Source organism: Clupea harengus, chromosome 6 (genome assembly GCF_900700415.2).
Source record: "Clupea harengus chromosome 6, Ch_v2.0.2, whole genome shotgun sequence".
In the NCBI taxonomy this organism is placed as follows: Eukaryota; Metazoa; Chordata; class Actinopteri; order Clupeiformes; family Clupeidae; genus Clupea; species Clupea harengus.
In genome coordinates this window covers 16980829-16994830 of record NC_045157.1, presented here as the reverse complement: position 1 = coordinate 16994830, position 14002 = coordinate 16980829, and the positions used below count along the sequence as shown (strand labels likewise).

At 39.0% G+C, this 14002-nt stretch overlaps 2 protein-coding genes across 2 annotated transcripts; one reads left to right on the top strand and one right to left on the bottom strand.

Moving 5' to 3' along the window:
- The first annotated feature begins 230 nt into the window (after positions 1–230).
- galr1b (galanin receptor 1b) lies at positions 231–9676 on the top strand. Its single transcript, XM_012826949.3, has 3 exons — positions 231–1187; positions 1901–1966; positions 9227–9676. The coding sequence occupies exons 1-3, from the start codon at positions 513–515 to the stop codon at positions 9542–9544; spliced, it is 1059 nt and encodes a 352-aa protein (XP_012682403.2). The 5' UTR covers positions 231–512; the 3' UTR covers positions 9545–9676.
- Positions 9677–11036: 1360 nt separating this feature from the next.
- ddx28 (DEAD (Asp-Glu-Ala-Asp) box polypeptide 28) lies at positions 11037–13446 on the bottom strand. The gene has a single exon (XM_012827017.3). The coding sequence runs from the start codon at positions 12924–12926 to the stop codon at positions 11235–11237; it is 1692 nt and encodes a 563-aa protein (XP_012682471.1). The 5' UTR covers positions 12927–13446; the 3' UTR covers positions 11037–11234.
- Between the last annotated feature and the right edge of the window lie 556 nt (positions 13447–14002).

The following is a 14002-nucleotide window of genomic DNA, read 5'->3' as shown; positions in this document are numbered from 1 at the left end:
AAAATCAAATGATGTGGTGGATACAATAGTGACACTAACACTAATGCAGTTATATTTGAAGGACAAAAATAAATCCAGGTAGATTGATATCTGTCATGTTCCTTGCTACTTTGAAAAAAACAGCCACTGTCCATCATCTGTGAAAAATAGTGTGTTCAGGACAGTTTTTTTCCTGGCCTCTGTCTTTCGAAGCTATACAGCCTATATTCAATACTGAAACTGATAAGACACGGTTCGTTAATACTGCTCAGTTCACTCGGGCGACGCAGCTTAGCCGTACACGTTTGAGCTTTGTCGGTAGACTTCATAGTGCCTGCAGAGGTGGTATGGTCAGCGCAGACTTTTCTTTCGCCTGCAAACGCAGACTTTGCAGACAATGTCAGTATTCTCGGAAGGTACTTGAAATTACTCAGATCGATTATAAAACGTCTTATCAATGGGCAAATTAATCCATTCTGAAGACAGAAAAGTTGGATCTATTTTCCTTGGTATTCTATGGGAACTTTGAGTTCATGAACAGAGCTGGAAAAATGTCACTATCTTCAAATGAGACACAATTTTGGACATTGGAAGAGCCGGACAACCGAACAACAGGTGACCCTCTCGGCCCAGAAGTGGTAATTGTGCCTGTCATATTTGGATGTATATTTCTCTTAGGCATTTTTGGCAACACATTGGTGATTATAGTCATTGGAAGAATCAAGTCTAGGCGTTCTCGAAGTACGACGAACATTTTTATCTTAAATCTCAGCATAGCGGACTTGACTTTTTTATTATTTTGTGTCCCATTTCAAGCAACAATATACAGCCTCCCAGAGTGGATCTTCGGGGCTTTCTTCTGTAAATTTGTTCACTATTTCGTGATGGTGAGCATGTTCGTGAGCATCTTTACCCTGGTGGCTATGTCTATTGATAGGTACATTGCTGTTGTCCACTCGAAGAAATCGCCATGCATTCGCAATAAAAGGAATGCCCTCATTGGAATTTGTATCATTTGGTTGCTTTCTTTCATCTTTGCAATTCCGGTTGCCCAACACCAAATACTTACCAATCACCCTGAGGCTCCCAACAGTTCATTTTGTTGGGAGATATGGACAGAAACTGTGGCGAAACAGACCTACAAAGTGACTATTTTAGTAATTGGGTATCTGTTACCACTGTGTTTGATCACATGCTGTTATACCAAGGTAAGATTTAATACATAAATGCTAAATTATGACCCTTGCAATACATTTGCTTAATTGACCCTCGATGAAGAATACGTACAGGCTAAATTAAATATAGTTAAGGCATAATTCGGAATTGTAGGAATTGTTCGGAATGTAGCTACAGGTTGTACGCTATTTTACAGTTACAATCGGTGACCTTTAGAACGTATCTCAGGTGTTGTAGGGTTTTAGTAACGGGTAATTGTCTGTGAGCAAAGTGCATATAACCACGGTCTATTTTATTAAACGCTATCAGGGCAAAGTGAAAGAAGACTTTGGTTAAAGGATCTGTGTCAGGCGTTCGGCTGGACTATGGAATAACCTAACACCAACACAAGACTATACATTGATTATTATTGGGGTGGTACACATTACCCACCTTCTCAGCGAAAAGATATCGCGTGTTATCTCTGTATTGCTTCTCGTTGTAGAGTAGTGAAATATCGGAAGACATAACACTGAAGTTTTTATTTTATTGCATATCATAATAAACCTTGTTGGAGCTGAAAGGTTGTAGGCCTACTTACCTCTATGATAAAGGCACCCCCAGATCACCTACATTTATAGTACACTATGTCTAGTAACCTGCTTTGCCACCTGTTGCCTCACCCCGAGATAAATTACAAGTGTAGCCTATATTGTACATTGTTTTGCAGTGTTATGGGTGATGAAATGTGGTCATTCTATTATAGGTACTGTATCATCTACACAAAAAGATGAAGAACATGTCCAAAAAATCTGAGCGTTCAAAGAGGAAGGTAAGATACTTTATTTCTTACCCGGGAGTAGTGCCAGTGATGCATAGGCTAATTAAAGTAGGCTGCAGTCTGCCTCCTTACCATTACCTTCCACTATAGAGTCAATTTAATGTTGATTGTCCTAAAACTGTATATAATCTTCAGAAATACATCTGTGCTTTCAATGTCGAAATGAGTAAACAATGACAAAATAAGTATGAAAATGTCTTCTCTCTGAATGTGTATCTGTATCAGAAGGTGTAGGTGGCAAAAAAAAGAGACAAACAAAAAAGCAGATGCAGTATTTCTAGTCAGTGAGAAAGGTACTTCGTGTAGGTAACTCGGGAGAGACGGTAATTATTACGATGAGGCAAAATTGGCTTCTAATGTGTTTGAGAGGTTGCTTTTAGAGCATAATGATAACACAGACATTGGTATCTATAGCAACATATAAGTGTCCATGGTTCGGTTGTTGCCTCTCAGCATATAAAAGCAAGAGCAGGACAGGAAAAAAGACCAGTGTAGCCCACAATAACAGGTATATAAATTTCACATATTCATATTGTGTTCTGTTGTGCTTTTTGTTTAAATCACATTCCTTTAATGCCAGTTTGTCAGATTTAGCAAAGGGCTGTTGTGTGCTAAACAAGGTCACAAAACAGACCCCAAACCCACATAGGCCTTTGGTGCACTGTACTTTTGTTGTAATAGCAATGTTACACCATTTATTTCTGTGAGTGGCTGAAAGTGTGTCATGCAATCAGAAATGTAAATCATTTGTTTGTGAAAACTGCTGTAATATGGTGGGAGATGGTATATGTGTGTGTGTGTGTGTGTGTGTGTGTGTGTGTGTGTGTGTGTGTGTGTGTGTGTGTTGTAGGAGAAGGTGTCTATGGCTAACCTGATATTTTTTAGGTTTGCAAGTTCTATGCACGAACAACAATGTGTATTGCCACATTCATTACACAGACAACTGTTTGTATTGAGGTACTGTGAAGGTACAATTTCATCATCTGACTATTTTAAGAATACTCAGTTAAGTTTGAAAAGTCAAAAGTGTAGCTTATATCTTTATACCAAATATTATGTCAAGTGGTTCAATCTCACGAAAATGGTGCAAGAAGATGCATTTTAAATATACATCTGTTGCCAATATTAGCAGCAGTTAGTTAGCACTAGCTTAATGTTACCATAGAAAGAATGCCCAGGCTATGTGCTTGTAAAAAGCCCCCTAATTTGCCACAGGCTATAACTATAGGTGGTAAGGTGGCCTGTTGTAGAGATGGCCTTTGCCTGAATAATTCACAGAAGAACATCAAACATTTGATCACAATACAGTTGATAAAATAGTCTACACTCCACATTAGGGCACTTAACCAGCAGTTACTCAGAGTTACTCACCAATCCGAACCTAACGTGGTGAAATAGTAACTGTGTAATTTTACCAGTCATGGTAAAACAACAAATTGCTTTACCTGGAGTAGGCCAAATAAGAACATTACCTTACCAGTATCTAACCCAACCTTTGCCTTTTTTTGAAGGTGCTAAACAGCTGTTTTGCAAACCAGTTAACCAGTCAAAGTTAGAGACTTGATTGATGATTTACAAGGTATCAGTAATAAACTGCTCACAGAGATAGCAGAAATATCTTGTCTATGTGTAACTCGGTGAGACCTAAATATAGTTAAATGTTCCTAAACTTAGACCTAAATTGATTCACATCAACAGCTACTGAGTTCAAGACATTTCCTCTGGACATTTAGCCATGAAGTACACATTTATCGAAAGTGAGAAATAACACATCAATTTATACTGGCCATTAATGATTACAGGTAATGATTACAGGCCTTTCATCTTGAGCTAATGGTATTCCTCCTTTGGACTTGACAAAGACAGTACTGCAGAATAACAAAACATTTTATATTTCAAAGGGGTGTTTTCACTGGTGCAAATAGAAGTCTCAAACTGGGAAAGACAACAATGCATTAGTATGGAAATTGGTTAGAGATAATTGATGAAAATAGCTGTCATTAATTGATAAGAGTTTATAAAAGCGTCTTATTAATTAAGGATTCATTGTCATTATCAATTTGTGCTTTCAAATGGAAATATAAATAGCCTTTAAACAAATAACATTGCCAGTATGCATGAATTGTGTAATTTCAGATCTTTAGCATAGTGAAGAGGCAGCTATTAGTTGTTAGTTAGTCCTTCAAATGACACAACATTTCCACCTACGAAACAGGATGGTCAATAGTCCCCCTTGGTTTACTGCTGTTGTATGTCATTACATGCAACTGATCTAATGTTTTCTATTTTTCCATTTGTATTTGTAATGTTCTACTGTTAAAATGTTGATTTTGATGATCTGTCCTTTACAGTAACAGTACAGTCCCAAGTGATATAGATAATGTGTTTAACCCTTGGTCTGGACCTATTCAGGTTAACCATTTTTGTTTAGGTTTCACTTATATCAGCATTTTTTTTTACCAGAAGATGCTGTGTTTTTAATATTTTACCTTTAAAACAGTCATAGCAAGACCCTAATGTTAACTACTGGTCGTAAAAATGATAGACTCTCATAGACTTTGACATAAGACAGATTTACTTGGTTAGCATATGGTGGGTATACAGTAAAATCAAAGGACATTTATATTTGTTAGTGGTAGCTGGAATGATCTCTTCAAGGTAAATATTTGGATTGTGTGGGCCATAAATAGCATACTGTGGGGGTATTTCTGTTCTTTCCTGGGAAATGTTCAGTATTATTTTTGCCAATGGGGCAGCAGGGAGGCAACCTACATTGTAAACCATGGTAGTATGTTATCAGCTCGTAGCTTTAATTAGCTAATACCCTACAAGAATATGGAGATGCAAGACCTGATATGGTGAATACAGACACACAGTTACGCAGCATTATATAGATGCTAATTACAGGGAGATAAATGTAGCCAGTTGTCTATCCTAGATGTGGGGTACCATATCAATGAGTAGCAGTGGTCTTGATCTAAAGCTTTATGTCTTGACACCCAAGACCATGGCCCTTCTCTGGACATGAATTTTATTACTCAGAGTTCTGGTCTGATTAAAGTATATTGTCAAGGGCAAACCCCTGTGCTACTTTCCAGCATGCTAAAGTTGATAATCACTTGTCACCATTAAACAGAGTTTGCAGCTCTGTGTATATATAGCTCTCAGCAGTTACCTCAGTAAGTGATTGTCTAGCCACATGAAGCTCATTTCTTCAATATGGTCTCATCGGACAAAGCATTCACCTGAAAAACATTTAGGGAATACATCTACACTGATGCAGAAATCATGTTAATCAATGTGCACTGACCCTGTTAAATAAATAAAAAAGAGTGATCAAATATGTTGTCAAGATGGATAAGCTATCCAACCACCACTTAGTTTAACTGTTCTGGCCTGGGTCTCATCTGTTTGGGGACCTAGTTTGTGTCATAGTCTCGATCCTTTACTGATTCCCCTCTCAAGAGTACATTAAAAACCTTTAGGAGGGTCACAGTCCTTGAATAATTTAGGCTCATTATGACACATTAAGAGCCCTCTGTGCAACCTGGTCAAAGCGACTGAGGATATCAGTAGCTATGTTCAGGGAAGAAAACAGTGCAGAATGCCACTAAGCCTAAGGCATCAGTTCTTACCATCTGTTGCCCAGAAATGGCTGGTGGCATGATATTTTGACAGTGCCCATGTTGCTCGCCTTGACAGGCTGAATACAAGTTGGCTGAGGAGCTGAAATGCTGCAGCTGTAGAAGACAAGAACAGGCTGTGGGCCCCTCACCAGACACATAAGAGAGACCCCTAGTGTAAACAAGTGCTGTATCTGACAAGCATCCACAGTCTCCTCCGTGCCAATATCTCTGTAGAGAACTGCTCTACACCCAACGTTTAAAGGGGCATCACAGTCCTTTTTTTAAGCTGTGAGATTTCAGTTCTTAGTGTCAGCTGGTTTTCTATTGCCTGTGGCCTCTTGAAATCACACACTTCCTTTGTTGAAGGGAAGTAATCTGACTGTTTAATCAATAATGTGGAAGTCCTGCAGAAACACTGGTGATGAAGTCCAGAAGCTGCATATTTTCATATGTTAAACATCTGGTAAGGATGGATCAGTTCACTAGATTTTACAGGGAAATTATTATAGGCCGATATATATTTGTGGAAATGTTCTTATTATATAATAATAATACTACTACTACTACTACTACTACTAATAATAATAATAATAATATCTTCTTTTATTGTTTATATGGTCGCATCATATCATAACAATAAGCCTTGAGCTGTTTTGAGTTCAGAAATGAACTAAAAGGCTGAGCGAGTTCTAAGTCAGACATAGGTGAGATTTAAGTCGACAAATAATTTACAATTATTTGTCCATATCCCTCCATAAACTACAACATAATGTTTCCCTGTATAATCTGCACAATTGTTTGTTCTCACAGGGCATATCAAACATTTTCCTGATCATGTTTAGGAAAAAATTCAGTAGTCCTACAGAGGCTGTTATAAATGTTGAATTACTCTGTCAGCTGATGCAGAGTGTAAGCCCAGACACATCGGTCACTTATCAACACTTATCAGTCAGCATTCTTTCGTTCAGTCTTTATTGTATTGTAGCTATAGATTCATTCAGCAATCAGGCCTTCAGGTATACATGTACATTCAAACAATAGAAATAACTTTACGGTGTACATTATAATTGTATAAGGGTGAGCACAGTTTGAGTCCCTGCGTCAGGATGGCACCTAATCAAAATATTTACCTACACCACCATCGCTGTGCAGCCCAAGAAGTGACATATCATCTGCATACTTACATGAAGTGACATTTAGTATGAATTCTCAGCTTGCATGTTAATGAAAGAAGGAACGATAATATAATCTAAAGCTCGGGAAGCTCCTGTTGTTTATATTACCTCTTCAGAGAAAAGTAATTTATTGTCTCTGTGGGCGACTGGGTGTAAAGTCCATGACCTAGTGAATAAAGCTAATTTGTATTCAAGTCCTAGACATGTCGTAACAATTTGTAGTAACAGTTGAACTAAAATCATTTGTTGTTTGAATTAAAATCATTTGTGAACAGCTGAACAAAAATTATTTGTAACAGCTGAGTTAAAATCAGTAGGTAATGTATAGGCACAGATTTTAGTGTGTTGCGTGTTGGAGCAATGTGTTGACCATCTGACCGGCATTTCATTGTAAATGGGCTTTAATTGTGCCTAATGTAATCTATGGTCAGTGCCAACAGCAGAAAAAAATGATAAATCTGTCTGATATGAATGACTTTATGTTAAAATTCCAACCTGTGAATTAAGTGATTATTTTTTAAAAACAGGCACTCTGATAAGCCCTCTGATTACACCTTTGTGTTCAGAATCTTTTTATTTGAACAAGTAATTTACAGCAGAACAATGTGTGTGCTCTTTTTCGCATCTGTTGAGTTGTAAGGGTTCAGTGGCCTTATGATCATGTCATTTTTCATTAGCTGCAGCCCATCAAACTGAAAGCTCACAGAGAAAAAAGGCATCTAATCTGGGCCTGCTTGATGCCATCATCACTGATGGAAATGGAAAAGGGAGTCACAGGGGTCGGGGAAAAGATCAAGAGCCAAGTAATTTCAACCAGCCCATTGGGGGGGGGGGGGGGGGGGGGGCACAGCAATTATGACTGTATTAGTTTGAGAGCCATATCGACATGACAGAATTTTCTTGCTCAGTAGTTGGTGCCTGTTTTTTTTTTTTTTAGCATTGTGGCTGCTCTCAAGTTTTTGCTTCAATTTAGTGACTCAGCATTTGGTCAAATTGACTTTTAAAGGCATATTTAAATAATTATCATGTAAAATATCCATTAGGATGAGTAAACTATTGCAGATTTATAATATCTAGAAAGACAGAAGACATGTTTCTGTGCAGCAGATGTTTAAGATGTTTTACCTTTGTAAATACAGAATATGTTCGACCACATTTGATTCATTAGCAATCTATACAGACTTTTCACCTGAGGGGCAACTGGATTAGTTCATGAATATCGATGCACTGAGCAATACTCTTTAACAAATATACATTCTGTGATGGTTGCTAATAGCAACAGTCAGGCAATTTGGTTTTTATGTGGGAGTCCCTGCCATTCTCATTTCAGCATTCTTATTGACTCTACAATAGTGATTTTTTAAATCAAGAAGTTTGCATTATCTAATTTTTCTTCTTTTGCATGAAAAAATGATCTTTAATAGTCTGTTTAATAAATGCTTACTGAGGGAAAATGGTCTTTCAATTCAGAAGAATGTAATTTGTTGCTCTTATCAACATTTTTCTTATGAAAAATATGAAATATAAGTGATACATCTTAAATAGCTCTGGCTGGTTTGTGATATAGAAACTATGCCTCTGTGGCGAGACTGTTTTCTGGTTTTTGCAATAAACCTTCACTCTAAAACATCAGTTGCTTCGCATGGCATAGTAATTAATGACACATATTTGAAACCACCATGTTTAACTTTCTGTTCAGGATTCAGTTCCAACATTTGAGAAACCAAGATGAAAGCAAGGCATTGTTCTTGAAACACTGAACTGAGTAGGTAACTAAATGGAGATCCAGTACTACCTGCTACTCTGTGATAAGAGTGGATTTTTAAAGACCCAATCCGGTGAAAATCAGGTTTTTAACCTTGTTAACATGTCCATTTGATGTTTTTTTTATCTGACACACATCATATAATGAACAAAATAAGCAGTCAGTGCCATGGCTAAGTGTTTCCACCTTGGAACTGCAGTGTACCAACGACCAAAAATACGGAATCAGAGTTTCATACATCACAAAACTAAGGAATTAATCCCATCAACTTGCCTGTCAGGAGGGAAGGGTAACATCAGTATACATATACATCTAGTATAATAGTACTTATGATGAACAATGGCTTTCCTCAGAGACTTTCTCTGGTGTACAAAATGTTTTCCTTAACGGTCAGAACAAGTCAGAGCTGGCTATTGGGAAGTTTATCTAACATGAGCAACACATAATAGGCAGATAGATAGAGGTGGGACTAATTTGCATATTCATAGATCTGCAAATACTACATGAGGCAAAGGTGTAGAACTACATCCAAGTCCTTTTAAAGCCATGAAAATGTCATTTTGAGGGACAGAGATTTTAGGGTCAATGCCAGGGGGGAGGAGAGGGACTTTAATGTAGCTGCAAAAAACACACATGGTACAATAAAACTGTTATGGTGTGTTCCTGTCTTGTCCCTCTTTTTCAGACTGCCCAAACCGTGCTCTTGGTGGTGACCGCCTTCCTCATCTGCTGGATGCCCCACCACATCATAGCCATGTGGGTGGTGTTTGGAAGGTTCCCCCTGAACGACGCCTCCTTCGCCTTCCGCATCATCTCCCACTGCCTGGCCTATGGCAATTCCTGCGTAAACCCCATCCTCTATGCGTTCCTCTCGGAGAACTTCCGCAAAGCCTGCCAGCAAGTCTTCTCATGCCATTTCTTCTACCCACCGCCACCGGTGGAGAAGGTGGTGCGCATCCGGTTGGAGAACTTCTCCACCACACACTCCACTACCAATATATGAAGCAGCGAGACAGCTATGTGAAAAGACAAAAGACTCCCATGAGAAGTCTAGCTGCAGTGTTAGTTATGGCTCTGACAGAGAAATTAATGACTTTCAACCCTCTCTAAATTGCTAATGTGAAGTAAGAAAAAGGGCCATAATGATATGGGGGAAGTGGCATTTCACTGCTGATTTTCTTGGTGCAGTTAATTTGATTACTGAAATGTATTTAACATTCAAGACGGCAGAGTGCAGATCTACCCTTTAATGCTTTCAGAATCTTGAACAGGTTCAGATTCCATTAGAATCTTATTCATTGTGTGTATGTAATTCCTCAAAAAAATATTCATCACGGCAAAGTGCAGATTTTGGGAAGAGCTTTCAGACACTTGAAAAAAAAAATGCTGTCTTGTAAAATATTGTAGGAATTACTTCTTGTGTATGATTTATGGAAAGATTTACCATTATTCATCAGTATATAGTGAGTTCAAAACATCAGAACAGCCCTTTTGGCTAAGTCTGTAAATAGATACATCTGTGAATTTACCTAGTCTGTATTTCTGGACTATGGGCTTGTGTATTATGTATGTATTATGTAAGGGTTGTGTATTATGGTCTGTTGGAAAGACAATGTCTCAATCCTATGACAATATCTGTAGGGCTACGACCACAGCAAAACATTAAACATTAAATTATTTTGGAACTTTAAGTTTAAGTGTAATGTGAAAGGCTAAATGGATAAATGGATGTTAATATTGTGTTTTCTCATTTGTTCAGGACAGTGGTTCTTCCTACACAAGAATGTACTGCTAAAAATAGTGTAATTATTATAATAGTGTAGATTCCATTGTGATGCATTTGAAAATGTTTTCTACAGGACTTACGGTCTTAAATGTTTTGTGAATGTACAATGAAAGCTTGTGTGTTGTGCTTTTCACTGAGAAAACATTAAAGGACCAGGCCAGGTGTGCCTATTCTGTATGCAGATTAGGACTATGTCCATTTGATTGTTAAAATAGTTTGTGGCGTCTTCTTTCAATCATAAACATTTCAGCAAAAGGAGTGAAAAACAGGGAGTGTTTCAGTATTGTTCATAGTAAAAATACAATTTAACTATTCAAAACAACCATGCAGAACGGCGTGAAGAATTCTCAGAGCTGGCAAAACTTTCTGGAAAAATCTCTGGAAATATGCCTGTCAAACAAAAAAAAAAAATCTTCACTGTGATTATACTGCTCAGATCATTATGACCCCTCAATTGGAATCATGTCATCAGGGTTTCCCACCATTTATGTTCTCAAAAAATCAAAACGCACAGAAACTATGACTTAACAAGTGACTTTTGAAAGCTGGATCAGCATATTTTGAATAATTTGTAGTCTGTTTCAGTGTCACTCAGATATGGTTTGAGGTGGAGTGAATCACATGACATGCCTGAAAGCACCATTTCCAGTAGTTTTTACACTTCATTCAATACTGATGTCAGTTTCACATATTACTGAGAGACAGAATGTAGCAAAGAAGTTTCATCACTTTAATATTTTCGTTGAGTAACTGCAAAACTCTTCATTTCACTCTTCAATCTCACTCTTAAGTGCTCAGGATCTATAGAGTCAACAGACAACATATACTGGAGATACAATGAAACAGAGGAGAAAAGCAGACCATGTTGAAAAGCTTAGGCCTAGAAAGCAAAGAAGTCATTACAAATTTACAAGTTTTGGTCATCATCTGGTTTGGGGCTAGGCTGGTGGATTTCAGATTCCATTCCAGGCAGACAGGCTCTTCTTCGGGCAGCAGTCTCAATCTTCTGCACCATCTCCACATCCCACTTATGGGTGACGAAACTCAGCACCTCCCCTTCGGCCTGTCCACCTGCCCTTCCCACTCTTCCTGCGCGATGAATGTAGTCTGTGTGGCTCACAGGGAAATCATAGTTCACAATCAGTTTCACCCTCTGGGTGTCGAGACCTCGGGAGGCAATGTCTGTGCAAACCAGCACGTCAACCAGGCCTTTCTGAAAGTTCTGGAAAATTCCCTCTCTCATGGCGGCTGGCATCGCACCTTGTAGACGCACGTGGCGGACACCCAGCTCCTCCAAAGCAAATCCTAGCCAGTTCACTGTGGATGCGGAGTTACAGAAGACCAGCACGCCAGCCTGTTCCTGCTCCACCTTCTTCAGAGCATGATTCAGCTCCAGCAGCTTGTCAGCACCCTTCACCTTCACAAAAGTCTGCTTCACGTGGGGCATGAGGTGGTGCAACCTCTGGCTTTTGATGGTCAGCACACTCCCCAAGTCTGTCACTTTGCTGAGCAACTCCCCGACCCCCTCAGGAAATGTGGCCCCCACCAACACCAACTGAGCTTTTGGAGATAAACCACGGGTCTCTGACACAGTGGAGGCTACATCAGTGTTCAGCAAAATTCTCTCAAGCATACCTGAAAAGCTAGGATCGAACATAGTGTCAGCCTCATCCACAACAAAATATCTGAGTTTGCTCAAGTCCACATAATTCCTCCACATGGCTTTCAGAAGAGCACCAGGGGTGGTCACTAAAACATCTGGTTGGCCACGGGTGAAGGCTGCTTTGATGTTGCCCACACCCATGCCACCTCCAAGCACTTTTACAGTCAAGTTAAACTCTTGGCCCAACATTCGCGCCACCATTGCTACTTGTTCGGCTAGCTCTCGTGACGGCACCAGAACAACAGTATGCGTATTTGCGTCATTATCGATTTCCTTTTTCTCCTGCAGGTCATGAATAATTGGCAGAAGGTACGTGAGCGTTTTTCCGCTGCCGGTTTCAGCTGCGCACAGGACGTTATGACCACGCAGCAGTTTCGGAATGACCTTCCTCTGCACAGATGTAGGATGGATTATATTCTCGCGACGCAAAATCTCCACCAATCCCTGATGAATTTGAAATGTATTAAATGTAGCAGACCCGCTTGGGTCCGAGTCGCTTGGTTCGCATTCCGTGATAAATGGTGGCATAGTCTGAGTGCTATTTATTGTAAAATAGTCACCAAATGATCTACTATGTTTCCATCCCCTGGAGCATAAGCGTGTCTCTTCGAATTTGCCCAATGTAAACCCTGCTGACTGGTTCAGTTGTGGGTTCTTGCTCTTAATTAGGAGTCTGCCGGGTTTGATGACAGGAACCTTACTGTTCGTTCTCCGTTTGACCTGCCTCGTTTTTTCAATACGATCCAGCATAGGTTTGGGAATACGAATGACCACCTGTTCCGTAGGAGTTGTGGACATAAGCCTGCTACTACTACGATATGTCACATTAAGTGTACAACCATTGGTGTACATAGAGAACATGACATTTTTGGTTTCTGAAAGTCCTTTGCAATTAACGTTATGCAAAACAGTTCGTCCGACCCTGACGGCCAGCATTTTATCCTTTAGTATTAGCCGGAAAAACAGGTCACCCACCACGATCAATAGACTCCTTAGATTCGTCCAGTCTGTCTATAAATCTTTTCCTGGAACAGTAAAGATTTGACACAAATTGTTAAATTGACATATAGGTTGTCACGTTTTGGCTTGCTGTGTGAACGTCTCTTAATAATGACGCAATGAAATGCTGTCGCACGGGAAATGACAGTGTCTGTCTTAAAGGAGCCGCTTCATCAACCCTCGCTGTATTCGAGTGCTGCACGATTTTTATTCGAAGGAGGCTATTACTTTTTATTCAGCACACAGGGGCCGTTCAGATAGTCTTTTTTTTTTTTTTTTTTTTTTTACTTAGGAAGGTTCCTAACAGTGAAACGACCCGGGAGTATCTCAGTGACATATTTTCTTAATGCTTAGGAAAGGAGCTACATTCCTTCTTTTCGAATCTCCTTTAGCATATGATACACTGGAGCACCCTTTACGAAAGGAAAGGAGATAGTATAGCCCCACAATTCCAACAACAACCCACTCAACAACCGATCGCGTACACTAATTAGTAGCCTAGTGTAAGTGCAGTGTAACATTCTGGGTGTTATTTTATTATGGTCATTGTGAATTGGACGACAAGGATATAGTGTTGTTAATATTATAAAATGTATTGTTTCTATATATTTTGTAGGGGATATATTTATTGGTGTATAATGACTGTGAAAACGATATTGTAATTTGAGGGGTAATGGTTGCTGCTGGGCTGGTGAAATCTCTGCAGCCCAACTGGCTGATCAGTCTGATGCTGGGTGAGCAACTAAGACCATCTTAAGACTCTACAATTATTGGGCTCGAACTATTCGAACTTGGTTTTGATTTAGGATTATTATACATTTTTGAAAATGTACTTTGAGGTAATCATTTCTTTAAAAAAAAAAATCTTTTAATTCCATTTTGGAGTTAATTATTGAAATTAGTTGGAGAGTTTTTCTTCCCTGACGGAGTTGTCAATGAAAGAGGATTATTTGTAAATGCATGTAACATGATCCACAAATATTCAACGATTCACAAATGTGTTTTTCCATCCA